Below are 26,966 nucleotides of genomic sequence, written 5' to 3' on the forward strand. Positions count from 1 at the left end.
TCACATATTGCATTAAAGATATTAACCTTCATGGTATTCTTCGAAATTATGATCCCATAACCCAAATGTATATCTTTTGTCCCATCACCAAGACCTTCAACGCAGAAGAATCCCGACCCTTCCTCATCCCACACGAGTTTGTACAACCTATAGAAATCCCCATTTTAGAATTCATCCATAACACTAAATTCAACTACAAATTATATAATCTAATCCAAAACACACCTTATGAATTTGCAGTTGGCACTGAAGAACTAACCACCATTAAGGCACTTCAATTGCTTTGGCCACTGCTTCAAACTAAAAATATCATCCGCATCGTAGCCAAATTACTAACAACTTCAGATCTCATCCACGACATTTTCCCCCACGGTTTCTTCCCCGACGACTAACAGGTAAGTATGAATTATACATATTACTAACTAATTTAAATATTAGAAACTCACCATTCTTTATCCATGTTTTCTTTAGAATTTTAGCCTTCATCCTAGATCATCTGAAAAATTCACAAGAGAAAATTAAAAATAGGAAACTTCTTCAAAACTGTTTAAAACCCTATTAAATTTTTGCACCAACAATTAAATAAATATAATACCAATGCAGTAAATTAATTTATAAATTTTTCCCCCACAAGCAGTAAATCTAATAATGATGAAAATTTGTAACTTAATTTCCCCCAACAACTAGCAGTAAAATTAAAATTCTATGTAGTAAATTAATAAGAAGCAAAAACAGTACTAACCTTTTGCTATTTTCATTCACTCGCACAAGAATTCTATCCAAACTCGCACAGCTCGCCCACGAAGAATTGTTTAAAATAATGAATTTCAGTTTCAAGCTTTCACACTCGATAACTCTAACACAAGATAACACGTTTCAAACTTTCCTTTAACCCGGTTGGAAAGGAATTATATACTAAACAAAACTAACCAATGCAGCTTACTAAACACCACAACACATAGCATAACAGCATGACTAAGAAAAGGAAACCAACGGTACCCAAACCGGATTAACCCAGATTAAAACTGGATAATTTATTCTTTTGAAGACTATTATAAAGTCTAAAAAAGAAATAATAAAACACAAAAAAGTCGAAAGACAAACCCATACCACAAACAATTTGATTTTTGAAAAAAGGACACAACCAACAAAACATAAGAAAAACCACAACAAACCCAACATAAAACGTTGTCACATAATAGGTGCTCTCACAAAAACCGCATGCAATCATACTCCCACTCCTGGCCTAACCCACCAGGAAGGACGTCCTGAGCATGCTCTATAGCCGGCCTAACCCACCGTGCTACATCCACGCTTTGTGACCACACTCCTATTTTTAATAAGAGTTACTCAAGGGTGAGTAACTCTTCAAAATAACTGAACTAAAACAAAAAGCTTTTGTGAAAACAACTAACTAAAATCATAATTAAAAAAATATTAAACTAATAAAAGTTTTATAAAATGTAAATTACATTATGCAATACATAGATCAGAATACAACACCAAGGACGAACATCCAAAGACAAAACGACCCTACTACACTCGAGAAAGAATGGCCAACTACAATCAATATGCCGCCCACAATCACAACTCAAAGGATTTAGAGTACGACTTGACTTCGCAGAAAAGGAATTCATTGAACTAGACCAATGACCACCTCGATGTTCAAGTATACGTACAGATCCGAGTAACCAGGCATCCCCTCCACGCACAATCTCCACGCCATTCCCAGACAAGGTCAAACACAAAGAAGTTCTCACCAATGAAACAGAAAAACCTGACATAGCCAACCATTCTGAAATCAGATTTGAGTTTGTTGCGAAAACCCAGTCGTTGTCTTGAGAAGACACAACGATTGAATCTGGGACTTCTCTAATAAGAAAACGCAGAAGAAATAGGATGTTCGCCAAATACCAACGTCCATCATCCATCTTTTGAATTGCAGAAAGACTATTCTAAAAAACTCTGTAAAACCCGGATGGGTGGAACCTGATCTAAACTACATTTTATGATTGGATAAATTAGATATTTTACCAATGTAAAGTATTTAATATTAACCAATCATGATCCATCTAACTAACAATCCACTTATTTGTAAGTGCTGAAATTACTTGTAATTTCAGCACCAGAGAGATTTGAATTTAACTTAGAAATTAGTTGAACTCTCCCGAGTACTTCAGCAGCCGCAATAAACCAGTATACCCTAGATCTATTGAGCCTAGCAGAGACTAGTTAAACAACCTGAGACTAGATAGTATAAGAGTAAGATTAGGATCGGTATTAGACTAAGAAGTTGCACGAATCTATCCGGCCGAAAATAAGATAGCGTGACGAGCAGACGGTGTACCCTATCCGAAATTACTCTATGAGTTATACCCATCGGTCCTAACTCAAGATGGTTACTGAACATTTGGAAGAATTGAGGACTAAAGTATGGTAGTTGACGATTGTGAAGAAAGCGGTAAAGATAATTTTGATGTTATTTGTTTTCGATGTAGTCATTGAAATCCGCAGCATAGCTTATATCACACTAGACCTCACTTGATTAGGTTTACAATTTTAAATTTTTCTGGTGTTTTGAAGCAAGATGAATGTCCTCCAGACAATACTTAGCAAAAAAAGCACAAATTGCTTGTAATCTATGTGTGATAGGATCAACTATGACTAAGTAGTACAGAGTTGATTGACTAAAAAATGATTTTCAACGATATTCAGTCAACAGCATGATTTATGCGTCATCTCTAACTTCAACTGAAGCTCGTAGATTGATAGAAAAATCTTTTCATAGCTCGCTTTTTTTTGCTGAGAATTACTTGCGATGCAATTGAACAACAACTGACAGCAAGATTTTTGGTTGCCTTGCTTTGCTGTTTAGTTTTATCTCATTTAGGTTATGTAGCAATTTTTTTTATATAAAAAACACTATTGAGAAGTCGATGAAAATGATTTGAACTGGAATTTACTAGTGACTTGTTTTGGATCCAAGCTAAATTCCTTCACCGCACCAAAACAGGTCCTTCATTGGAGTTGAAACAGAAATGATTTGAATTTCATTACTTAATTTATATCAATGTCTTACTAATAAAAAGAAAACCGTTGGAAATGCATTGAGGTAGCCGACCCCCAATTATAGAAACAAACATCTTACTAAACAATTGATAACTGATAATCATTTTTTTTGCTTCTTCAAAAAAAAAACAGTTTCCATCTCACTTTGAAAAAATGGAACTCAGTGGAGTTAAATTACGAAAAGTTGACAATGGCACTGGAAAGGTTACAAACTTAGGAAGTCTACACCTACACGCTACTCGAACCCAATAAGTAGCGTAAAAACATAACCAACACACTTTCGGACAAGAGTCAAGGAACGCAATGAAACATAAAAAAAATACTGGCTTTGAAAATATTCAACTTTTCGAGTTTCAAATAACAAACTATGCTCTTGAAACCTTTTCATTTTTAACAACAATTTTGATTGACACGTTTTAAATTAAATTACCCCAATTTATCCCAAACCGAAGAATGAGTGATTTTTTACTCCGTTGTGAAATTTTAAAAATAAATGTTCATCGACTCTTACTAAATAGCGTGAGTTCCGGTCTGATAAGTAGTTTCGGTGTCAGGACAAAAGATACCATACCAAAAGCTCGATTTCAATATATTTCCGACAAATTTTACAAATGCTTTAAAAGTTGAAATTTTTTAATTCTATATTCATGTTTATTATTTTAATTCTGTTCTTTGAATAGACCAAGTGAACAATCTACCCCAATCATTAAATGGCAAATTTAAGCAGTAAGGCCTGCATGTACTATGCTCAAATCTGATCGGCAGAAAAATGTTACTTTTAACCAAGGGAACCCTCTCCCACTTAATTTGATTTAGGGGGGAGATTATTCACTTATAGTCCAGTTCTTCGACCACTTACTTGAACTGTAGGTCCTGGCCGTGTTGTATTCCGAACATGCCGAAGTCTGATGAGGTCAGCGTGACAGTGAGAGCGTCGTCATCTAGGTCGAAGCAGCCGAACAGAGCAATGATATCTGCAATGTGGCCTACAAAAAAGAACAGAAGTGAGAATTGAGGCTTTTAAATTTGCGAACTTTGTGACTCAATAGTGAACTAATTTGCGATTTTTTAGAACAAGTTAGCACAAAATATGAAAAAAAGAAAGTGCGAACCTATTCATTTTATAAATTCTCATATTTTGATTATCTGAAAATATGGGCTGTTTAAGTAAAAAGACAGCCCCCTCCCCTGATGCCAAATAAGACTGATTTTTCTCTGAAACAGTCAGAATTATCAATGAGAATTCAACCCTTTTGCAAATGGGATAACTGATTATAAATTGTCTAGTTAGATGCAGCGCATTGATTGATATGGAACATATGGTCTTCTTGGAAAAGTGTGTGGACTGAAATGCGTTTTGTGTGGTGTAGTGCTTACCTTGGGCTATCAGACTGTACTCTTCGAAGACGAGAGAGCGCGAAGAATGGGTGCACACGGGCGAGTAGAACGACCCAGCTCCGATCTACAATACATTATTGAAGACATAATACAATGCATTTTTGTAGACATAGTAATTCAAAATAGGAGATTCTTTTTGATATTATTGCTCAAAATGTCATTTTCCCCAGTTGAGCCGATACAAATAATTTTGTAAAAAAAAAGTTCAAGACCGCTCTGAAACTATAATGAGCAAAACTTGCATTTATCGCGAAAACGGCTTACAGCACCAGAAAATTGCGTGTTGTAGCAACTAAGCCGAAAAAACTTAAGCAGACAAACTGAAATCCAACAATTCAATTTTTACAGCGAAATCTTTCAATTTCATACATACTGAAAAAAAAAACAAGTCCTGGCCGGGATTCGATCCGAAGACCCTAGGGTGCAAAGTTACCACTAAATCAACAATACTGCTCGTATATCAGGGCAAAGCCCTGAATGTTACGACTGTCCCTTAGTTCACATCGAATAGTTTTTGGGAAAAGAAAATATTGAAAATCTATACATTTTGGACAATATCAAAGTGTAAAATTAATACGACCACTGAGCTAGCCTCAATTCAACTTGGAACGATTTTGTTGTGGGGGACAATTTGCCACGCATAAAAAATTCGTGTTACGCTCTCAGCATTATGAATAAACTCTTCAAAGCGCGCATAATTTAGTCCACAACATGGAAAGTTTGGCAATTTTCGAACCCACAGAACTTTACAAAAAATAATCGGAGGTGAAATATCTTACATTTGAACTCAAGAAGTTAATACCTTCAATGGGTTATAAAAAAATTTTGGTGAAAATTATTATTTCGACTGGTGAAAATTGACTGAATAAAAAACTACACCGAGCATAAATATTCCGTTTTCTTCGAAAACCGGAACAATAAAATAGTAAGCAAGAAAAGCAAGTAAGGTTTATATAAAAAAGTTGTTTACGGGAAAAGCCTAGTTCCCGAATACAAGACCCATGCTGTCGCAAGTGTTACACAGAGGCGAAGCGGAGCTTTGCAACACTTGCATCACAAGAAAAACAATGCATTGCAAGTCATTTTTTTGAAATCTTAACCAAAAAAATTAACCAAAAAACTATATCTATCACATGTTTCATAGCTTTGGCTTGTATGATGTTCATGAACAGTCTTGAAACAACTTTAAAATTAACGAACAAGCGTCAATTAAGGCAAAACAAAAATTGAGGTAGGCCCCTCTTAAGTCACAAAAGTTTCAAGTTACAAAATTTTTGAAAGCAAAGTGGTCAAGATCCAAAAAAGCAAACGACTTAGAAAAATCCCCCTTGAAACTACGCAACATCAAATGACTCAATGAAACATTAGCCAAATCGATTTAAAAAAATCAGTAAATTTTTTTTTTAATTAGAGTTGGTAATTTAAACTACAAAACGAACTTCGATTCTAGTTATAACTATGGGCCCAGCTAACTGTGGATGTATCTGTTTGATGTTTTAAAAGATGAAATGGATTATTTTTAAAGCCTACAACCATAATTGTTTTTCTGCTAGAATGAATGATAGTTCATTTCGCGAGTGTAGGTGAGATACCTATTACCCGTTCTTATAAATGAACTCAAAATGAAATTAGGCAGGGTGTTGGACTTTTCCCGCATTCTGTTCATTTGAACGAATTTGTGTCTGCGGAGACAGTTTTGTCGGGAATATGACAATAAACTGTCTTTTTGATCGAACTTGCAATCTCAGATATGTCGGGGATAGTTTTTGAGAAGTGGAAAAAATGTGAAAAATTTGCAAATGACAAAAATGTCAGAATAAGATCAATTCATTTTTTTCACACAAATAAAAGGGTCAATTTTTTGCCAACACTTAATTTGATTTAAACTATGATGTCACATAATTGGTAGTGTAATTTTTAAAAAAACAAAAGGTTTCCAAAAAAGGTCAAAACATCAAAAGCTTGAATTTTCTGAGGGTCATAACTTTTTGGGTGACTTTTTGGATGTAGCCGCTTATGCGCGTTAAATTTTTTTAAAACCTTTTCTTTCGATTAAGCCCCCACCTCTGATTTTGGAGAGTACTTTTTGAGACAAGCCAAAGTTTCAAAAAACGGTCAGACAATCAAAAAATGACCTATCAAAGCCATAACTTGGATAGGTAGAAAAGTTGGATAGGTAGAAAAACTTTTAAAAATTATGCAAGCAAACAGAAGAGAGGGAGGAGTTTTTGTTGAAACCAACTTTTTGAAATTCGTTTCAGAAGTATTTAGGAAAAACTAAACTTTTTTGAGAAAAACGAAAACGAAAAATTCCAAAAAAATCCCATGTTTTCATAATACCTGTGTGTTTATCAAGCAGCAACTTTTCGAATCTAAAATTGAAACCACCCAGTCTTTGAAAGAAATTGTCGGAAAAGCGGACCAGATAAAATAAATTTTATATGAAAAAAAAAACTGAAAATCAGCCGACAGAAATTAGGACGGTCAAAAAATCAACAAATTGATTTTTCTGAGTTCCATAGCTTTTAGAGACAAAATTTTGGACGTAACCGCGTATGCATGTGAATTTCCCACTTTCTGTCATTTCGATTGGGTCACTTTCTGTAATTTTGGTTGGTAGTTATCAAGAAAATGAAAAATTCCAAAAAAAATGCGTCAAAAATTCCTCCAGAACAATTTTTGGAAGGCTGTAGAAAGTTTTATAAGGTAGAAAAAACTAAGGGATAATGCAGTAAGACGGAGGAATGGGCGCACTTTTCATTGGCACCAATTTTCGAGTAAAACTGAAATTTTTGAGAAAAACGCGTAAAATTTCCAAATAGATTCAAAAAAAGCTAAAAAAGCAAATCCCATGCATTTTCATACTACCTGTTTTATCAATCATGAACTGTTCGAATCAAAAATTAAAAAAACCCAGCTTTCAAAAAAAATTGCTGGAAAAGCGTATCAGATAGAATAAATTTCATTTGACAAAAAACGAAAATCATCCGACAAAAGTAAGGACGAAACCAACAAATCCGAAAAAAAAAATTAACATATTTTCAACTCATATAATTGAAAAAAATAATGCATCGAAAAGTAGTTTTTTTAAGTTTTAAAGAAATTGAGCATGTCAGCAGAAGCAGAAATGTGTAAAAGTTGTTTATGGGAAGGAAAAAAGTCTAGTTCCCGATTACAAGACACTAGCTGTCGAAAATCTAAATATTATATTCACGTTCAAATTAATAATCTATTTGAGTATTGTTTTTTTCGTCAAAGTGGACAAAATTGAATTTTGCTTTTGCTTCATAATATTCGATCAAGTTCAAATAAAAGCGTTTGCGTGTATCAAAGCCGAATACTCGGCTAGCCGAACAAATAAAGCTATGCTTACGGATATTGTTAGTGTTGCGAAATCGTCAGCCGTGTCTGGGAAATTGAGCCAGGAATCACTGGCTATGATCTCCACCACAACTGTCGTCGATTCCTCTACATCTTTGATCTTCCGTGTCGTCCGCACAGTGCCGTCCGGGTCAATGGCGAACAGGTCCGACCCTGCAGTATACAAAACAAAATGGGTGGGTCAACAAGCCGAAGGGCCAAAAAGCCAAAAGTTAAAATTGTTATGCAACATGGCAGCAGATTTTAACTGTTGTTATGAAGTTTTAACGTAATTTTGACCAGAAAACGAAAGCCACTACGTCCAAACAATGAAAAAGTTTGGACCTTTTTAACATCCTCCCCCCTAAACACGTTTAGGGGGGAGGATATTAACTTGGTTCTAAGTTGGGAATTTTCAGCCAATCAGAATCGAGCATTTTACAAATTTGCAGCGCTTAGCAAATTTAATTTAAATTAAGCGCTGGGGTGGAGGATCTTACCTTGGTCTATTTGGGGGGGGGGGGGGGGAGGATGTTAACTTGATCCATCCAAAAGTTTCAAAAAATAACAATTAAGAAATTCAAAATGTTGTCTGGAATGATTTTCTTTTTGCGGAAAACACGTTCAGAAACACAATTGATAGTGTTTAATGAAAACTCAAAAATAATTATCGAGTGGCAACTGAGCCAACAAAACTACGGTAAGTTTCAGTAGATCCGGAAACAAAAAAAAACTGTTGTCATAAAAAACTTTGAAGTATAAATTCTATTCTAAGACTTAGTATTTTGTGCAATACAGGGGAGCATTTAAAATTTGTTTCCTTTGAAACGACCCAAAATAAGGTCACTAAACAATGAAAAATGAACCAAAAAACTTGGACAAATAGGATTTTAAAAGAAACAAAATAATGCAAAGTCAGTCTAAGTAAAAATTACAAAATACAGGAGTAAATCAAAACAATAAACGGCACTACAAGGAAAACTGCTTGGAGTAGAAGAAAAACTATTCTAAAATTGTTACAAAACATATGCAGACAAATTTGAAGCTGACAATTTTATTTGAAACACGATCATTTCCGTTTGAGAGAAAAAAGTTCTGGTAAGACTCAAACCCAGGACCTTGCCGTCCCAGGCGTTTTCGTTAACTCCAGGCTAACTGCGCGGGAGAGGCTAAACATTTGAATTGATTTGGAACCAAGATGATGAGTCAAGATAAGTTCTGACAAAAAATTGTTTACGTGAAAAATTTAGTACCTGGTTGCAATATGCTTGCTAATTGCAAGAGTGATGGCACTCGACCACTATCTCTATCTTCAAGTATAGCTGCAACCTTATGACAAACAAACATACATGTGTTTTTACTAATTCCAACCAAAAGTCAATATTTCAACATCTTGAACAGAAACTATTTTGCTTCAATCTGATTAACAACAATTAGTCAATCAAGTATCAGCACCATTTCAATTTTTTTTTTCGCAATTTCATGTCGGCTTAAAAAATAATCCGAACTGGACATAAATATTAAATGTTGGGTAAATGTTTCAAATTTATTTGAAATAAGACTATTCTCATCAGGATGAAGCACGGCATGCTCCGACTGCCTTTTAAGGTCTATGAAGTAGTGTTCACATTAAAAATAAATTGAAGATAATTTTAAAAAAAATTGAAAAAATATCTATTTTAATTTTTTTTAAATCAGCCCTTACGCGCTATGTTAAGTACAAAGTGATTCATTTCGCATCTACCGAAAAATTAAATAGACCAAATAGCATGCTTCAATTCAAATAGGAGCGATTTCTAAGACGGAATTAACCCCCTAGCTTTACGAAAAATGATCACAGAAGAGATATCTGTTTAAATTGAGCTCAGAACAACCTTTCAAATTATTTTACAAATTTCTTCAAAAACTGCTTGCTACAAAGTCGAAGCGTGTCTGGAAAAAAAAACAAAAACATCCCGATTACAAATATTCCTTTATTTTTTGAAATTCGGAACAAAAAGAAACCCATAATTTGGTTAACTTATTTGAAACTAAGTTAAATTTTGGCAATTTTTTCGACTTTTCCAAAAAAGTGAGGGGGGAGTTTCACGAAAAAAAAAATTGTTTGAAAATATACCGCGGCATCATTCTGAATGATTGACTTATAATTTTTAAACGATCTGAGAGCTCTATCAGAGCAGTATCGATACATGAGAGGCAATGGTCTTTCTGTGTTGTTCGGTAGGTCTTATGCCCATTTGGACAGAAACTTTGGAAGGACAACTAACGGATGTAGGATCTCTTAACGGTACTTCTATGATAGGGTGTTCCTGATAATCAGACACCTAGAGCTCTTAAATTGTTTACAATTTATGATTTCGCCATTCAGAAAGATGTCGCAGTATATTTTGAAACAAATGTTTTCTATGTTTTACTACTCAAAACCTCCCCCTCACCATTTTACGGTGGAAAATGCAAAAAAAAGTCAAAATTATAACATGCGAAAAGTATGCGGGGCCTGTCTATCATAGTTGCTTTTCCGGGGGAACACTCTATCATAGTAGTACCCTCTTAACTATCCCCCTTTTGATGGTACCGAGTAACGAATTCCCACCCCTATGAACTAATTCAACGGTTAAGCATATCATATGCTTAACTGTTGAATTAGCTCATTATACGGGTGGGAATTCGTTATAGGAACAAAAAGTTGGGGGTTAGTTAAATAGATCCGACATCCGTAGTTAGTCCTTCCGAAGTCTTCGTCCAATTTCCAATTGCATATGTGAATATAGTACTTAGTAACAAATCGCAGCAAAATGGAAGAACTAGTTACAGAGATCCCGGATGTCAAGTGTAAGATTCCCAATTACTTCTTGTCTTAGATTCAGAAAAGACCGCTCGAATTAGAACAATCTTCCAAAAGTTACCCTTTACCCTTTAAAAGGGTTTTTTCATTACGAGCCCGAATTCAAATACATTGCCCCTTTTGAATAATTCTACACATGACATTTTCCCCGCTGTTTGCTTTCATTATTAAACTCTTCAATAAACGTAGTCGGTCAAATTTATACGACGGGAATTTACCGTTTGTGTATTCATTTAATAAGAACGAAGCAAATTTGAAAAGCATATGTTATATTTCATTCAAATATAACTGAGTCCAAACGAGGCGGAGCAATGAGCAGAATAGTCTGAATGCAGAGAGGGTCTAGAGCAGGAAAACACAAACATATTGATTCTTTTGGGCAAATAGGTAAAATAACTACTAGAATCGTCAATACTACAAATGAAATGAATAAAATTTACGCAGATTGAGTTTATTTTAAGTTGATGTAAAGTGCACGTAAATCAACGATCGGGCTTTTCTCATGGGCGAAGGACACACGGGCGGTGGGCCGAAATCAAAAACAGTCGTGAGTCACTTATTAAAATGAATCAATTGCGGTTCAATAAAAAGGAATTAAATGAAGCTATATTTAGCTTCTTTTATAACGAAACCCTTGCGAAACATACAATCTGTTCTAGTTCGACTGAGACGCAGGAAACCCCCTCTATTAATTAATGCATTGGGGGTTAATTAGATCATTCTATTACTTCAGTCTGAATTTTGGACTGTTCGAAAAATGAACAGCCTTCCAAAAGTTGCTTTAAAAAAGCGTAGTGTTATAGTACGAATCTTCTATTTCATGTCTGTTCACTTGAAAACCTTGTACAGACAAATAACATCAAGGTTCTTATACTAAATTCATTTTTTCATTATTCAAAAAAAATAAGCTACAAGTTTGCTTTCCTCAATTGTTGTCAGTAAACTGAATGTTAGTTCAAAAGAGTAGTTGTTTACTTGAAGAGGGAAAATTGTCTCAAGCTTGAAAAGAATATTTTATATTGTTCATAGCAGGTCTTAATCCGAAATTTAGACCAATGCGCAAAATAAGATTGAATACTTGCACAGACCATTAAGACGACATGCGTTGAGCCGACAAATTGAATAAAACATTTCAACTTGCTAATATGCCAGTCGCGGAGGAGTTCGTTGATACTAGGACATACTTTCAGTTAATTGAGATTAAAAGTTCATATATACAAATGCTCCTTATTTTTTCTGCTATACAGTTATACGGCCCAAAATTATTAGCTAGTTAAGGAGATCCAAATTCAGTAGTATGCGAGTATGCCCATGTAGGGTATAAACCAGATCAGACGTACCTCCAACAATTCGGAAGAGAGTAGTGTCTGTGATTGTGCCGTCCGTGTCCTGGTCTGTGGCAACCAGCGCCGGCGTCAGAGTCAACATGGCGCCTACAAACGAATCAATTAATATTTCAAACTTAATTAAACCAGTGAACTTCACTTAAACTTTTTTTCAAACTTCACTTTTTTTCAAACTTCACTTAAACATCTAAAGTGAGGCTGAGAAATAGAATTGAAGGTTAAGATCAATAAAATTGAATTGTTTTCTTTAGTGGCATCAGCGGGTATTTTTTTGGCAGGAGGGCGGGGGGGGGGGGGGGGGGGGTTGGGTCAGCTTTTTTTTAGCTGCCGAAACCCTACAATGAACTTATGCGCTCAGCGGATCTACTTAACAATCTCCACCCCTTTCAAGAAAGGGGGGAGATTGTTAAGTAGGTCAAATGGTCGATTTTTCAACCAATCAGAATGCAGCAAAACAAAAATTCTCAATAGAAAGCTCAGTGCTAATTTACTGTATTTATTTATAGGGGTGGAGATTCTTAAGTAGGTACCATAGGGGGGGGGGGGGGGGGGGAGATTGTTAAGTAGATCCCGCTCAGCTCCCCCTGAAGTTATATTGCTGCTTTATCCGTTTTCTTGAAACATCCGACTGAAAATTGCTGAAAAGATACTTGCTTGTTGCCACCCCTTCCCTAATTTTTATACAGCCCCCCATTATAATTAAATCACAGATTAATGGTGCTATGATTTGTTTTTGTCACTAGGCTTTGGGAGGAAGACTTAAATGGGGTACTCTAAGTTTGGGGAGGGGGGGGGGACTTAACAGACCCATGTATCTGTTTGTATGCGTACCTGGATTTGCGTTGATCCCGACTGTCGAGGTGTAGGCTGTGGCCCCCAGCACAGGGGGGTTGTCATTAACATTGGCCACATTGATAGTCAGCGAGAAGGATGCGTCACACAGATTAGTAGTGTCATCTAAGTCGCACACTCTGAAACAGAAACAACAGACATAATGGATCTCATTGACTACCCCCCCCCCCCTTGTGCAAAAGGAGGGGGGGATTCGTTACTAGACTCGTGCAATAGGGGGAGACTTTAGGAAGCTTGAACTTCCCCTGTTTAATCCACGCGCAAAATGCCAGTCAAATTGAAAAAAAATTAGGGAAAAATAATTTTTTTTGTCACAAAAAACAAATGTGACCAGAATTTTCTCACTGCGAAATGTCTTTTGTTGCGCGTTGAGTTGTAAAAGGAACCGAAGATTTAGGATTCTGTCAATAAAATATTTTTCCAAATGCTTTCTCTAGGTTGACTAAAGTGATAATCTGAATTCACAGACCACTGAAAAATTACCTAATTTGACACAATTTTCTGCTATTTTCTGAAAAATTTTATGGGTGCTGTGCCAAAAACGGATGTCAGAAAGTAGTAGCAAACGGGGACTCTTTGAGTAGCCAGGATATCAACTTTTCTCATCCGAGCCGATTAGTGTTCAATTTAGTTATTCGCACACAATGGATGCCATGAATAAATTAAGTGCACCTTTGGGCGACCAGGAGAATGAATTTTATAGTCCAAGCCATTTAATTTTCGATAGAAAGGTAGGACAAACCGTACAACCCCCCCCCCCCCCCCGTTTGTATGAGAACTGATTTTTTTCATAATTAATACATGCTTGGGGAGGGCATTCTACGGTAGGTCTCTTCACTTAGGACGGGGGGGATATACTTACTTGCAAGTGATAGCTGGATAAGCAGTGGTTGTTTCGTAGTCCAGTGCGGTCTTAGTGTAGACATATCCGTCCTCTGTGACTCCGAAGTTGGCGTTGGCAGCTGTGAATGAGAACTGCAGGTTTGTCTGGCCTTGGTCTGCCACATCCGGGTCACTGGCTCGCAGGGCGAAGATGGTTGAGCCTAGGGATGTGCAAAAAGTTATTATCACACCACTCGATGGGCCGGCTTTGAAACAACCCCTACCGCTGAAGCTCTTCATTTTAGCCTAATTTTGGTTCCGGTAGATGATGGATTATACACTCTGCGCATTTTCGGCCGGTTTATACGTCAGCTGGTTTATTCACACTCTAATACTGGTACAGTAATGATAAGCTCTGCAACTTCAATCTGGGACGCTGTCGTAACCCAAGAGTAATCCATCCCTATTTGAACTTTAATTAACATTTTCGAAATTTTTCCTGCTGGAGGTGGTTTCAATTCAAAAACAGTTTGAAAATTCAAACTTGCCTAAGTTTTTTTTAACCCACGCTTAATTCGAGTTTGTGCTCCAACTATCGAAGAAAGAGACAGAATAATTGTGCTCCGGGTGGTGTTTTCTCCAGACAAATTTCGATTTTCTAACTAGCCATTTTTGACGAAATCTTCTTATATAACCCGAAACTTACTGCTGTCCTGAACTCACTTTCAAAAAGATGTTATACCAGTGATCATTTTTCGTAAAGTTATATGGGTTTAAAGATTGCCAATCTGGCCAATTTGGGACACTTAAGGCGCGATATGTGTGGCGCTAATAACGTGTAAGCGGAGGTTTAATCCGTCTCCAAATTTCTTCCAAACTGGTTGAAGCAGGCTAATTGCCATGATTGCTGCGTTAATGGGAGCGAAAGCTACCACTTTGTAATTATATAGCGTGTGCAGCGATGATTTTAAGAAAATTTGTTTCAGAAAACTTTATCCACCTTTTGAAAGCAAACCTTACTTAGTTGACCTTTAAAGGCAGACAGAACATTCAGTGTTTTAGCCTGGTACGAGCAATCTTGTTTGTGTATTAATTATCCATTTCAAAAATCTCGCGATCTATGTTGAATTTGAAAGTTTCAGTCAAAATTATCCGTACTCATAATCGTTCCAAATTGAATTGAGGCAAGCTAATTGGTCTTTTAAAATCCATATACGACTCAAATTTTAACCCTTTACAAGACTGCTCGTATCAGGCCGAAGCCCTGAATGTTCCGACTGCCTTTTAAGGTTTATGGAGCAGCAGTAAAAACTTTAAAAAATTCAATGAAATAAAATAAAAACGTAAATTTTTTTTTGAATTTTTTTTTATGAAAACCATCACCCCACATTTTTTTATGAAAGCCATATAAAACACAAAAAGATAGATTTCGTTCCTTGTAACATATCAATTATGGCAAATAAGCTTCGTTAAACCAATTTGGAACGATTTATAAGACGGATTAAATCTCCGCTTACGCGTTAGTAGCGCGAATTATATCGCGCATTAATTGTCCCAAATCGGTCAAAATGGCAAAAATGGCAATCTTTAAACCTTCATAACTTTACAAAAAATGATCACAGGTGAAATATCTTATAAAATTTAAGCTCAGGACAACAATACCTTTTGAATGATATAAAAAAAGTCGAAATTTGTCTGAAGAAAAAAAACCCACCCGAGCACAAATATTCCGTTACTTTCGTATCGAAAGTCGGAACAAAATTGATATTATCAGCCTAAAGTTCGTCGTTTGTCGATATACCATTAACCAAAAACTATTTGAGACCAATATTTTGGGCAGTCGCTTACACTACTACGAGAAGTCGCGTTCAATTCTCGCGTAGCACATAGCGGTGAATTATCCAACTCAGAAACAACCCACAAGGATTTGAGGCAAATTGTTTAAGCTAGAAAAGTAACTTGTACTTGACTTTGGGGGAGGGGGGTGGAAGGCTTAAATTTAATTACGGGGAGAGTTATGGAGAGCTTTTATAAAGTTATGGGCGGTTATTATGGGTCATCTTTTTACCAATGGGTAAGTTTTCGTCGATTGTGATGGCGGTGGGCATGGGAAAGAATGAGGGGGGCTCATCCACATCTGCCACATACACTGTCACCAGAGCATATGCATTGTAGGGGGTGTAGGTGGTGAACACTCCCACTGTCAAGTACCACACACTCTGAAATATTCAATTATCATTACCATTGAAGTTATATTTTTAGAAACATAGCCAACAAGCAGTTGGAATTGCGCCAATGAACTCAAATACAACAGAAAAAAAAATGTTGCATGGCGGAGCTATCAAAAAAGAAAAAATAGAAATATCATGTTGCAGCTCTCAAAAATTGAAGAATATTCTATCAGGGGCGGATCTAGGATTTTCTCGAGAGGGGGGGGGGGGGGTTTAATTTCGTCGACCATTTTTTTTAGGTCGACCGAATTGATTTTTGGAGCTCTCCCTAAGCTCGGTTTAAACCTTGCTTTGGCCAAAATTTTCTGCGCCGCAGGCAAAATTTTGAAAAAACAGTCCTAAAAGGCATTTTTAGGCAATTTTTGAAAATTTTTGACCAAAAAATCGCGTTTTTTCGGCGCGCGCTCCCCCTCAAAATTAGTATATATTGGCGCCAAAGGCGCCTTCAGAAAAATTTTAGGGTTGGTCTATGATAAAAACTTGAAACTGGCCCGAATTGAGACAACTGGATCAATAGGTATTTTTTATTCCGCTGGGACCTAAAAATTCAAAACCACTAATGAAATCATAATTGATTCACGTTTTTTTGCGCCACAGAGCTTGTGAACGCAATTTACACAACTCTTAGTATGTTAACTTAATTTGAACTAAAAAAGTGTATATAAACATAAATTCATTCATAATCGCATTAAAAGGTATGTAATAATGGTCTGTATTAATTAAAGCATTATAAGATTTTAATAAAACAAAAAAAACCATTCACTATGTTCAATGACACTTAAAAACAAAACACAAAAATTATCTTGAGCATCAAAACATAAATCAAAAGTAAGTGTCAGTGGTACTTTCAATAGTAACCAGTTAAAACCATACTCATTGCATTAAATTGAATTATTTAGTGCGAAAAGAGTAGAATTTTCGCTGGAACCAGTCGAATCAAACATCGACATATAATCAAATATGGCCAACAAATAAGGGAAAATGAAGAAAAAAATTGATAAAAAACTGAAAGTTTCAAAATTCGAAAAAATATATCGCGCTGAACTTTTTGATTTCCATTTATGACATCAAACATAAACAACTTCTAAGACATATTACTGAAAAAAAAAACAGAAAAGAAGCATTCCCTGCTGTGACAATTGTACAGAACACATAAACAATTACTGTTTTTTTTTAATTATTATTCGTCTATATTCAATTAGCTAAATAAAAAAAACTGCGTAGGCAGTTTCAGTGCTTAAAAAAATTTACAACCAAAACGGAATTCAATAATCGCCGCAATTTCACTAATATTGACCGCCCGGGTTGACGTCTATAGAAGGAAAACGCTTATCATACAATTTCATATATGGCGTCTAAGCAAAAAATGCTTATCATGCAAATTTCATAAAAATTTCAAAAAGTTTTGTAGATTTTTAATATTTTTGTATTCTATTTGGCTCATTTGAAGCTTTCTGGTCATGAAATAAATCATAAAAAATTTTGAATGAAAAAATGCTAATCATACAATTTCATAAAAGGGAAAAATGATTGTCATACAATTTCAAAGAAAAAAATTGCTTTTGCTAATTTCATAAACTTTTGTCTTAAAAAGTATGGCAAAACGCTTGTTGTTTATTTTCAGAATGTGGAAAAAAATTTCATCGTATGGAAAAAATGCTTGTCTTGCTATTTTTTTAGTATTTTTTGATGTATGAAATAATATGATAAGCATTTTTTTCAGAATTTGAAGAAGTATGATAAGATTTTTTTGTCAACCCGGGCGTATCAAGCCAAAGTTTTGAACGTTCCGAATAAGTTTTATGGTCCATGGAGTATAGTAGAAAAACTAGATAAAATTATCAAAAAACGATTGAAAAAGTGTTAAATAAACTTTGAGATTTCTTTAAAAAATCATCCCCGCACACGCTATGTTGAGTACAAAGTAATATAATGCGCAAATAGCAAATTTTGAAACTGACCAGGTAAGGTGTTTCAGTTTTATTTAGAACGATTTCTTAAACGGGCTAAATCTCCGCTGACGTGATATTAGCACGATATAAATTGGTCACATGCGTAATTTTTTGTAACCTCATAATTTTAACAAAAATGATCACAGGTGAAATATAATTTTAATTTCGAGCTCGAGACAACGATACATTTCGAATAATATTTTCAAAATTCCGTCAATAAATACTTGTTAATAATAAAGTTAATTTCTACAAAGAAAAAAAGTTGTGGTTTCTGCAATTCGCAGATGTATGATAGGTTTCTCGATGTATCTCAACTTTTGCCCCGTATTCTTCAAAGTTTTATGCCATGTGAAATAATATTCTACAGGCAACAGTATCACCCGAGGGTTCTACTTTATAAAGAATCAAAAACCAATCATTTAAATATCGATTTTCTGGAAAACTCATCACCGAGCAAAAAACACTAAGTACAGAGAGCTTCAATTTTTGTCTTATAAACTCATAAATCAACATATTTGCACGTTCACCAACAGACACACTCACAACAACTCAAACAAATGAGAGAATTATACTTCATAGAGATTAGAATATTATTATTTTTAAAAATTATCAAAGCCTTCCACCCAAAATGTGATGATCATAAATTGCTAAACTTCAAAACAGTATTATAGAAAAGTGTATGAAAAGACTAATCAGCGATTATCAAATATACGCAAAGCAAAGCTAGATGTTGGATTTTTTTGTTCGAAATGAAAGAAAAAAAACTATTGAAAAAATTTCAGTATCATAACTGCTCGAGACTGTTGAAGACAAGAAGTTTGGGCAAAAAAACGGAAAACTTTTTTTATGCCTCTTACTACACTAAAACGAAAAAATTGTTGATTGTCTCAATTACACTGAACGTCAGAAATTCGACTGATAACTTGTTCATAGTATGACTAAAAGCTTTCGAAACTAATCATTTTTGAAGTCTCAACTTTTTGAAGTTTTGACAGTAGCAACGACGCCCACTTAAAGTCAATTTTTAAAACTAATTGCACCTAAGACTTTAAAAAAATGCTAAGAACTTTAACTAAAAAGACAAATTTTTGCGGTTAGATCCGAAACATGATTTCTGCGTATTCAATAAATTATGTTTTTCAAACAATTAATTTAATTTTTCTCAATTAAAATTTTTTTTTATAACATTTATGATTTCCAACCTGCAATTCGTAGTCCAAAAGTGCAATGGACGCAGCCGGAGCCGCCACTTCCAGAGTGCCAATCGCAGCGTCCACATTGTCCATGGCGAACGGGTGTCCCCCCGTAGGGGATACTATTGCCCACTTGGGGGAGGCGAAAGAGGCGCCAGTGTTGAGGATTGTCAGACCCTGGGTAGTTGTTAAGTCTGTGCCAGCGACTGAGTTCTCGGGCACTCGGTACGAGCCGCCTGACAGCTGCACTTCGGCAATTGCTGAAAAAAAATCATAAGTCAAACTTTGAAATTAAATCCAGCTCAGAAAACCAACAACAGACTGAATTCAGCATCAACATTTAGTATTGCCAAGATTATACCATGAGGAAAATTTTTACAATAATAAATCATAGGTAAAATTTGCGGCCGATATTTTTTCTTTAGCTCAGCCAATTTCATTTACCATTAGTTCCCATAAGACACTACTTTTCTGCTTCGCTGGGACAAATGTTTGAAAAAAAAACGCAAAATAAAAACATTTTCAAAATCATTTTAACATTTGTTTTCGACAACGCTCTTTACCCTCAAATAAGATTTATATTAGCCCGAAGCCACTTTCAGATCAATTTCATTTTCCCGCAGTGATTTTTTTTCTTCAGAAATTCGTAAATAACTATCAAGAACCGATTAATGCAAAAATTGCCTTCCTTGCCTAAATCTTGGGATGTTTTAGACAAAAATAAAAGTGTTCGCTTACTTGACGCAAAAGGAATCCGTAGCAAAGAATAAATAGTTATAAATAATAGTAGTAAAATCTCCATTGGAGCTTCAAAATTATAAATTAATACTTTATCAATTATGAAATACAATTAAAATCTCTATTGTAGTTTCAAAAATTTAAATAATACTTAATAAATTATGAAACAGAAAAAACGTGTGTAGATCTACTGACTGTAAATAATTGTGATAACATGTTAATATATTTTTAGCCAAAGTCAAATCAAATTTTCACAACGTTACTTATGTTTGTGTTTGTTAGTTGTACCAATCGAGAAAATGGAATTTAAAACAACACGTTTTCACATCAAGTTTTCAAAAACACTTTCATCAATATCTTGCTGACGTTCAAAACAATAAAAAAATCAAAAACATGAAACTGAGACAATTATATGCGTCGGAAAAGATGTTAAGGCTAATCAAGTTTGAATGTAAGAGTGTAAAAAAGTAGTTTTATGATATTAGTTGACCGATATCATTCATATCTATCACATTCTCTGTTGGAATCGTACAAATATGAACAGAGATAAAATACAGCAACAAGACTTTTTTGGCATTTATCTGCTTTTCAAAAAAAAACTTCATCAAAAGAACAAGGTAAGGTATTGACGTAGGGTGCCGGACATCAAGCCGACGGGACTTCAGGCCGAATTGTAAAATTAGGGATTTCAAGCCAAAATTTTTCTCATCAAGTCATGAAATATGATTAATTTGAAAAAATTTTTGAAAAATTATTCAATTTCATGATCTTTCTTCAGTAGTTATTGACGTTTTCATGAAATTTAAGCCTCCAAATGATGTTAACGAATGTTGAAAAATAAAACACGGTTGAAGGCAATTATCTTTTTTATAATTTATGCATTTCAAAAACCGGCTGATATTATTAATGGATGCCAATCCTAAGTAATTTATTGACATGAATAGCGCTTCTTCTGGTCTGAGCTTGCCCAAAAAATTTTGAAAAGCAACGTTTTACAGATAAAAAATAGTGATTTGAGGTGTATGCAAAGTTTAAAATTCGCCCTGAAGTCCCTTCGGCTTGAAGTCCCGTCGGCTTGAAGTCCCGTCGGCTTGTTGTCCTAGACCCATTGACCTAGTCACTGAAGTCCCGGGTTGACTAAAAATGCTTATCATACATTTTTCATATATGAAAAAAATGCTTTTCATACTCTTTCATACAATTTCATAGGGGAAAAGTATATGTATAAAAATAGCAAAATAAGCACTTTTTCTATAAATAAAAATGTATGACAAGCGTTTTTTTCATACTGTGAAACTGTATGACAAGCATTTTTTCCATAAACGAAAATACAAAACATTTTTGTTTCGAAATTTTGTCTTTCAACCAAAACACTAACTAAGGTTTTTTGTCATAAGAAAACCCAGATTGTAACTGACAGTTATCACGCAGCTAAACTGCATTTGGTGCTTTTAGTCATAAAAGTTAATTTTAACAATTTCACATGGAAATATATACCAATAAAGTAACTTTTCGAATATGGCTAAATATTTTTCAGTTTGAAAATTTTGATGGTTGAGAAATAAGGCCTGTTTTTTTATAAATTTATTTTTATTTTAGCAAATGGAACAAAAGATAATAATCATGTTTGCAAAATTTTCTTGTGATTTTTGGATTTTTTGGGTGAGAAACTCATCCTGGATTACGTTATAAACACAAAAAAGTCAAATTTTGCAGGAAAAATTTTTTTTTCGTAAAATTTATATTTTAGCTCAAAAGCAAGTTTGCAGCCAAAAAAAGGATTAAAAATTTTTTACCTAAAATTTTTTTTGTTTATGAAAAAAAGGCATATCATACAAAACTTTGAATTATCATGAAAACTTTATAATAAGCACTTTTCTGACCGAAGTTAAAATTATGTTTTTGATTGTGAAAATGCCCTCTATCATAGATATACTTTTTAAAATCTATTTAAAGTTACCCAGACACGTTTTTTGGTGATTTTTGAAAATGTTTTTTTTTCTAAGACAAAATGACTGTTTTTAAATTTTCATACATGAAAATTGTGTGATAAGCATTTTTTATTAAAAATTTTAATCATTTTTTTAATGATCGGAAAGCTTCAAAAGAGGCAATTAGACCAAAAGTGTTCATTAAAAACTTTAAAACACATTTTAAATTTTGTATGAATTTCCTATGACAAGCATTTTTTCCATAGACTTCATATATGAAACAGTATGATAAGCATTTTTCTTCTATGGACGTCAACCCGGGCTCTTTGAGTCTTTGTCCATGCATAAATAGGATCGCAAATTAAATGCAGAAAAAAAATAAACACTTAACATTTGAAAGAAAAATTAAAAACCATCAAAAAATGTATAAACCAATGAGGCCCGCATTTAAGCTCGCAAAAAGTAAATTAAGTTTTCTCAAGACTTCAAAATTCAAATGCGAGACTCAATGTCTTATAGTTTTGATGGTTTTATTTTTTCCAAATCTCATAAATCGTTTTAAAATTTTTTTCTGCATAAAAATTGCAAATTTTTGACCGATCAGAATGTGCCAAATAAATAGAACGCTGAAGTGCTAATTTACTGCTTTTATTCACAGGGGTAGCAATTCCTTAGTAGATACCAAAAGGGGGGTGATTGTTAAGTAGATCCAGAACTACTAACCGCAATCTTCGGCAACTATAGTGATACCATCGGCGTAGGCATTGAGGTCTGATCTGAACCTGACCACGGCTGCTCCTGGCCCCCCATTGAATCCGGCTCCGGCGGGGAAGGGGTTGGTAGCGCCACAGTAAGGCCCATTGGTAACGCCTCCAACCTCTATTTCCACGTAATCTCTACACACAAATGGACACCCGTACTGACAAGAAATGGACAGTCAATTTTATACAGATAATGTGACAGAGAACTAAAAAATTGATTTGAATTTATTTAAAATTGATTTAGCTTCATACAAAAATGTGGCCTAAATATCAGTTTAAACCCATGCTAAAATCGATTTAAATCCTTTTTTTGCGATTTTTTTTGGTTTTTTTTCCCTACGGATTTAAGTAACAATAAAATCGATTTAAATCAATATTAATTTTTTTTTGCTTATTCAGCGAATCATATATTTTTAAAATCATCTCGCAAAAAACATATATATATAAATTTTTAAGTTGACTTGACTTGATAGTACTAAGAAGTATACACTGGTTCTACAATTAATGGGCTTGGCTTGGTATTTGGTTGTGCAAACTGATTCTAACCTTTCGTTTCAAACTCAATTTCAAAAAGTTTCTGAAAACCTTGCATCGTCGTATTTTATGTCTTTTTGTGTGAAGAGATAAGTTGATAGGCGATTACACATTAAATATCAAGACCATTGTGTAATATAGTTTTTGTGTTCTGGCTACAAAAATCTTCGCCCTATTTTCATTATGGATTCACTTCATCCAAATGTGGATCCATAAAAAATAATCATACATTAACTGAGTTGGTACCAACATGTACCAAAAGTTAAGGTACCAACATATGGGCAGTTCAGCTCAGGTTGTCGAACAGCTTTTGTCCATTAATTATAAAAAAAATCAATTATTTTATTTGTAAAATGGGCTTCGAAAGGGATGGAGCGTGGATGTATCAAACTGAACTAAAGCAATTTCACCTTCGCCTCCCAAATAGATACAATCAGGGTGGGGTGCAACGTGAACTTGAACTTGAATTCATTTAGGTGGATATATGAAAATTTGTTTAAAAAAATATACAACTTAATTTACATTTCAATGACACCAAGGGCATACAAAAAGCTGTTCAGCCATTTGCTGCCTATTGTGCCGCACTCTCGTGTATCCTGTAAGACCTACAAAAACCTGCTTCAATATCTGTAAATTATCGGCAATTCAACAGATAATATAAAGAATAAGTAATATCGGTTAAACATTTTTCGGTTAACATTTTTTGCAATACGGTTTTCAACAATCTCAAAAATCTAAAAACATTTTGATGGCAAACTGACCTTAATCAGACAAACTAGTAATTTTCAAAGCCTTTTGTCTAAGCAAATCTAATTTTAGCTTTTTCACTTTCGCGCTATAATGACGTCATTAATTTAAGATTGATTTAAGCGCGAACATCTTCCGCGCCCAAAGGAGCGAAAACGGGTGCGAGTTTTACGGCCGGTCGAGTTAGCTCCCCGGAGCGGGTGGTAACTACGGCGGATCGGGCTATGTTGTCTTTTCCGTAATTAAGGGTTTTTATACGAGCCAGAGGGTAATGTCCCTTTGGGCTGCGTTCGTCAACAATCCACACTAAATCCCCTTTTTTTAAAATAACGTCACTATCGGAGTGCCACTTACTGCGTTTATTCAGCGCTGGCACATAATCTCGCAGCCAACGACTCCAAATTGCGTTGGCGTAGCTTTGCGCTCGGATATATTGCTTTCGATGGTCGAAGTGCTCCTAGAAAGAGAGAGAAGGGAAGCTAGTACCATTTCGGCCTAACAAAAAATGATTAGGAGTTAACACCTCGAAACCATCCGGACTTGCACTTACTGATGTTATAGGTCGAGCGTTCAGTGATTGTGCTACAAGACAGAAAGTTGTTTCAAGGACTTCGGGAGTGAGCTTTCTACTTCCTATTATTGCGTAGAATACCCTTTTACAACACCGAACGGGACGTTCCCAAGAAACACCGTGATGCGGGGCTGCCGGGGGTTAAATTTCCACTTAATACCCTTTTTCGCCAGCTCTGGGGGTGCTTGTCCGTTCCACGACTGAATACAATTTAAGAGTTCTTTCTCGGCTTCCACAAAATTGGTGCCGTTATCAGACCAAATGACTGATGGAGTGCCGCGACGGGCAATGAATCTTTCGATTCCCAGTACACACGAACTCGTGTCCATGGATGAGACAATCTCAATATGTACAGCTCTGGTGGTCATACATGTAAAAAGGAAGCACCATCGCTTTTCAGAACTCCTCCTGATTGAGAAGTAAAAGGGTCCAAAATAATCAACACCTCAGTTTGTGAAGGGAGGCTGGCGGTAACCAAGCTTTTCAACTGGAAGCTCTGCCATCATAGGTGTGACAGTTTTGGCTTTGCGCTTCCTACATATGAGGCAGTGGACTTCAATGGACTTTAATAAAGAGCTAAGGTTCAAGATTGCAAACTCTAAGTGAATTACAGCTCGCAGGTAGTCTAAGAACTGGTGCTGATAGCGATAATGAATATCACTTACGAACAATTTCACCAGAGAATGCCTTCCATCAAGTATTATGGGGTGTTTTGTGTCATATTCAGTTTCAACTAGGCGGCGAATTTGCCCAGTTGAACGAATTAGGAATGCAGGACCTATAAACGGTGCATATTGTGCGATACGACTAGACTTTTTGACGGTTTTGTCGCAGGACAGGAGTAAATATTCCGCTTCAAAAGATTCTTTTTGGGAAATCAACAAAAGTCGTTGTTTGGCGGTTTCTAATTCAACCGAATCGGTTACTTCCTTGACTTTAGTGCGGTAGTGCCGGTGTTTCGGACTAAGTCTGAGCATGAAGGCAACCACTCGCTGGAGTTTACGAAACGAGCTGAATTCTTCCCATGCAAATAAACAGGGTTGTTTTTGTTTTTGTGTAACGTTTAAAAAATTAGAGGCCTGCTGTAAACCTTCATTAGGGTCACAAGCGGGACCAGCCAGGCGGACTTTCTGAAGTATTTCTACGCTCGGCTTGAAAGGCCACTCGCCACTTTTTAGCAGACTTGGCCCGTTCACCCAGCTGCTTGTTTTTAAGGACTCCGCTGAGATTCCTCTGGTTCCCGTATCAGCAGGGTTGTCTCCACTTAAGACGTGAAACCACTGGTCTACGGTAGTTTTTTCCAGAATCTCTCCAATCCGGTTTGCCACGAACGTGGGTTGCTTACTACCTGAGTTTAACCACTGGAGCACAGTGGTGCTGTCAGTCCACATGAACGTGCTTGACACAGGAATGGTTAGAACTTTGAGGACATCTTCCTTCAAGCGGGTAGCGAGTAATGCGGCCTGCAGTTCAAGCTTTGGGATGGAAAGCGCTTTCATGGGCGCGACTCTTGCTTTTCCAAAGACGAAGGCAACTTGTGTTTCGAGTGAAGTTTTCACACGGGCGCGAAGAAAAGCTACAGCACAAAAAAACTTCTTCTGAGCTGTCACCGAACATGTGTAACTCAACCCAATCGACTGGTGCGGAGAAGTAGCTGCGCTTTATACTCATTTTCCCTAGAGATGGCAAACCAGAGTGCCAGGCAAGAAATTTTGTCTTGATATCAAAGGGTAGCTCATCATCCCATTGTTGGCCATGAATGCGCCAGATTTCTTTCAACAATAATCGCGCTCTTACGGTATAGGGCGCTACGAGACCTATGGGGTCGAAAACGGAAGAAACAGAACTTAACACTGTTCGCTGTGTTATCGAATTTTTAAGTTCACGGTTGACACCACGGCTTACGACCAAAGTGTCGTCGATATGGTCCCACTTCAGACCAAGAACATGAGAAGAATTATCCCCACAAGTTACAATATTTTTACTTTCCTGTTGCGGCGCGCTTTGGGGTGGGTTTAACTCTTTATTAATTTTAGTTACGTTACTTATGAAATTAGTTAATTTAAAACCACCTAGAGCTAACAGAGTAATCAACTCTTGACTCGTTTTAAATGCAACATCAGGGTCCTCAAAGGAGTCTAGGTAGTCGTCCATATAAAATTTCTCTAGAACTGCGGACGCTGCGTCAGGGAACATTGCCTGATTATCCATTGCAGTCCGTTGCAATGCATAAGTTGCACACGTTGGCGAATCTCTCGCTCCAAAGATATGTCTCGTGTACTGGTGTACAACCACATCGGCTGTGGGGTCTTCCCGCCACAGAAAACGAAGAGATGGTTGGTCCTCTGGAAGGACGCCGACTTGTAGGAACATCCCTTCAATGTCAGCCGATACGGCAAAATGATGTTGACGAAAACGGAGGAGAACGAACACAAGGTTTTTCAGTAGGTCGGGTCCTACTAGCAACGATTTGTTCAATGACGTACCGTGGAATTTAGACGCTTCGTTAAGGACACGCCTCACTTTACCAGGTTTGTTTGGGTTCACCACGGAATGGTGAGGAAGATACCACTCGCGTATGCTGCGGTTCGAAAAATTATGGGGAGGAATTTGAAT

At 35.8% G+C, this 26,966-nt stretch overlaps 1 protein-coding gene across 1 annotated transcript in view; it reads right to left on the reverse strand.

Annotated features, from left to right (window-relative positions):
• Positions 1 to 25,849, reverse strand: part of LOC134853437 (protocadherin Fat 4-like) — a 46,594-nt gene extending 20,745 nt beyond the window's left edge. Inside the window, exons 1-10 of the mRNA XM_063869434.1 lie at positions 25,515 to 25,849; positions 22,461 to 22,633; positions 19,078 to 19,328; positions 15,761 to 15,911; positions 13,733 to 13,913; positions 12,850 to 12,989; positions 12,013 to 12,105; positions 7,841 to 8,001; positions 4,447 to 4,531; positions 3,929 to 4,055 (exon numbers count right to left, since the gene is read on the reverse strand). Coding sequence (XP_063725504.1) covers positions 3,929 to 4,055; positions 4,447 to 4,531; positions 7,841 to 8,001; positions 12,013 to 12,105; positions 12,850 to 12,989; positions 13,733 to 13,913; positions 15,761 to 15,911; positions 19,078 to 19,328; positions 22,461 to 22,633; positions 25,515 to 25,849 — 1,697 coding nt within the window. The remainder of the gene's footprint in view (positions 1 to 3,928; positions 4,056 to 4,446; positions 4,532 to 7,840; positions 8,002 to 12,012; positions 12,106 to 12,849; positions 12,990 to 13,732; positions 13,914 to 15,760; positions 15,912 to 19,077; positions 19,329 to 22,460; positions 22,634 to 25,514) is intronic.
• Positions 25,850 to 26,966: the final 1,117 nt, after the last annotated feature.

The sequence above is a fragment of the Symsagittifera roscoffensis genome, chromosome 8 (assembly GCF_963678635.1).
Source record: "Symsagittifera roscoffensis chromosome 8, txSymRosc1.1, whole genome shotgun sequence".
Classification (NCBI taxonomy): domain Eukaryota; kingdom Metazoa; phylum Xenacoelomorpha; order Acoela; family Convolutidae; genus Symsagittifera; species Symsagittifera roscoffensis.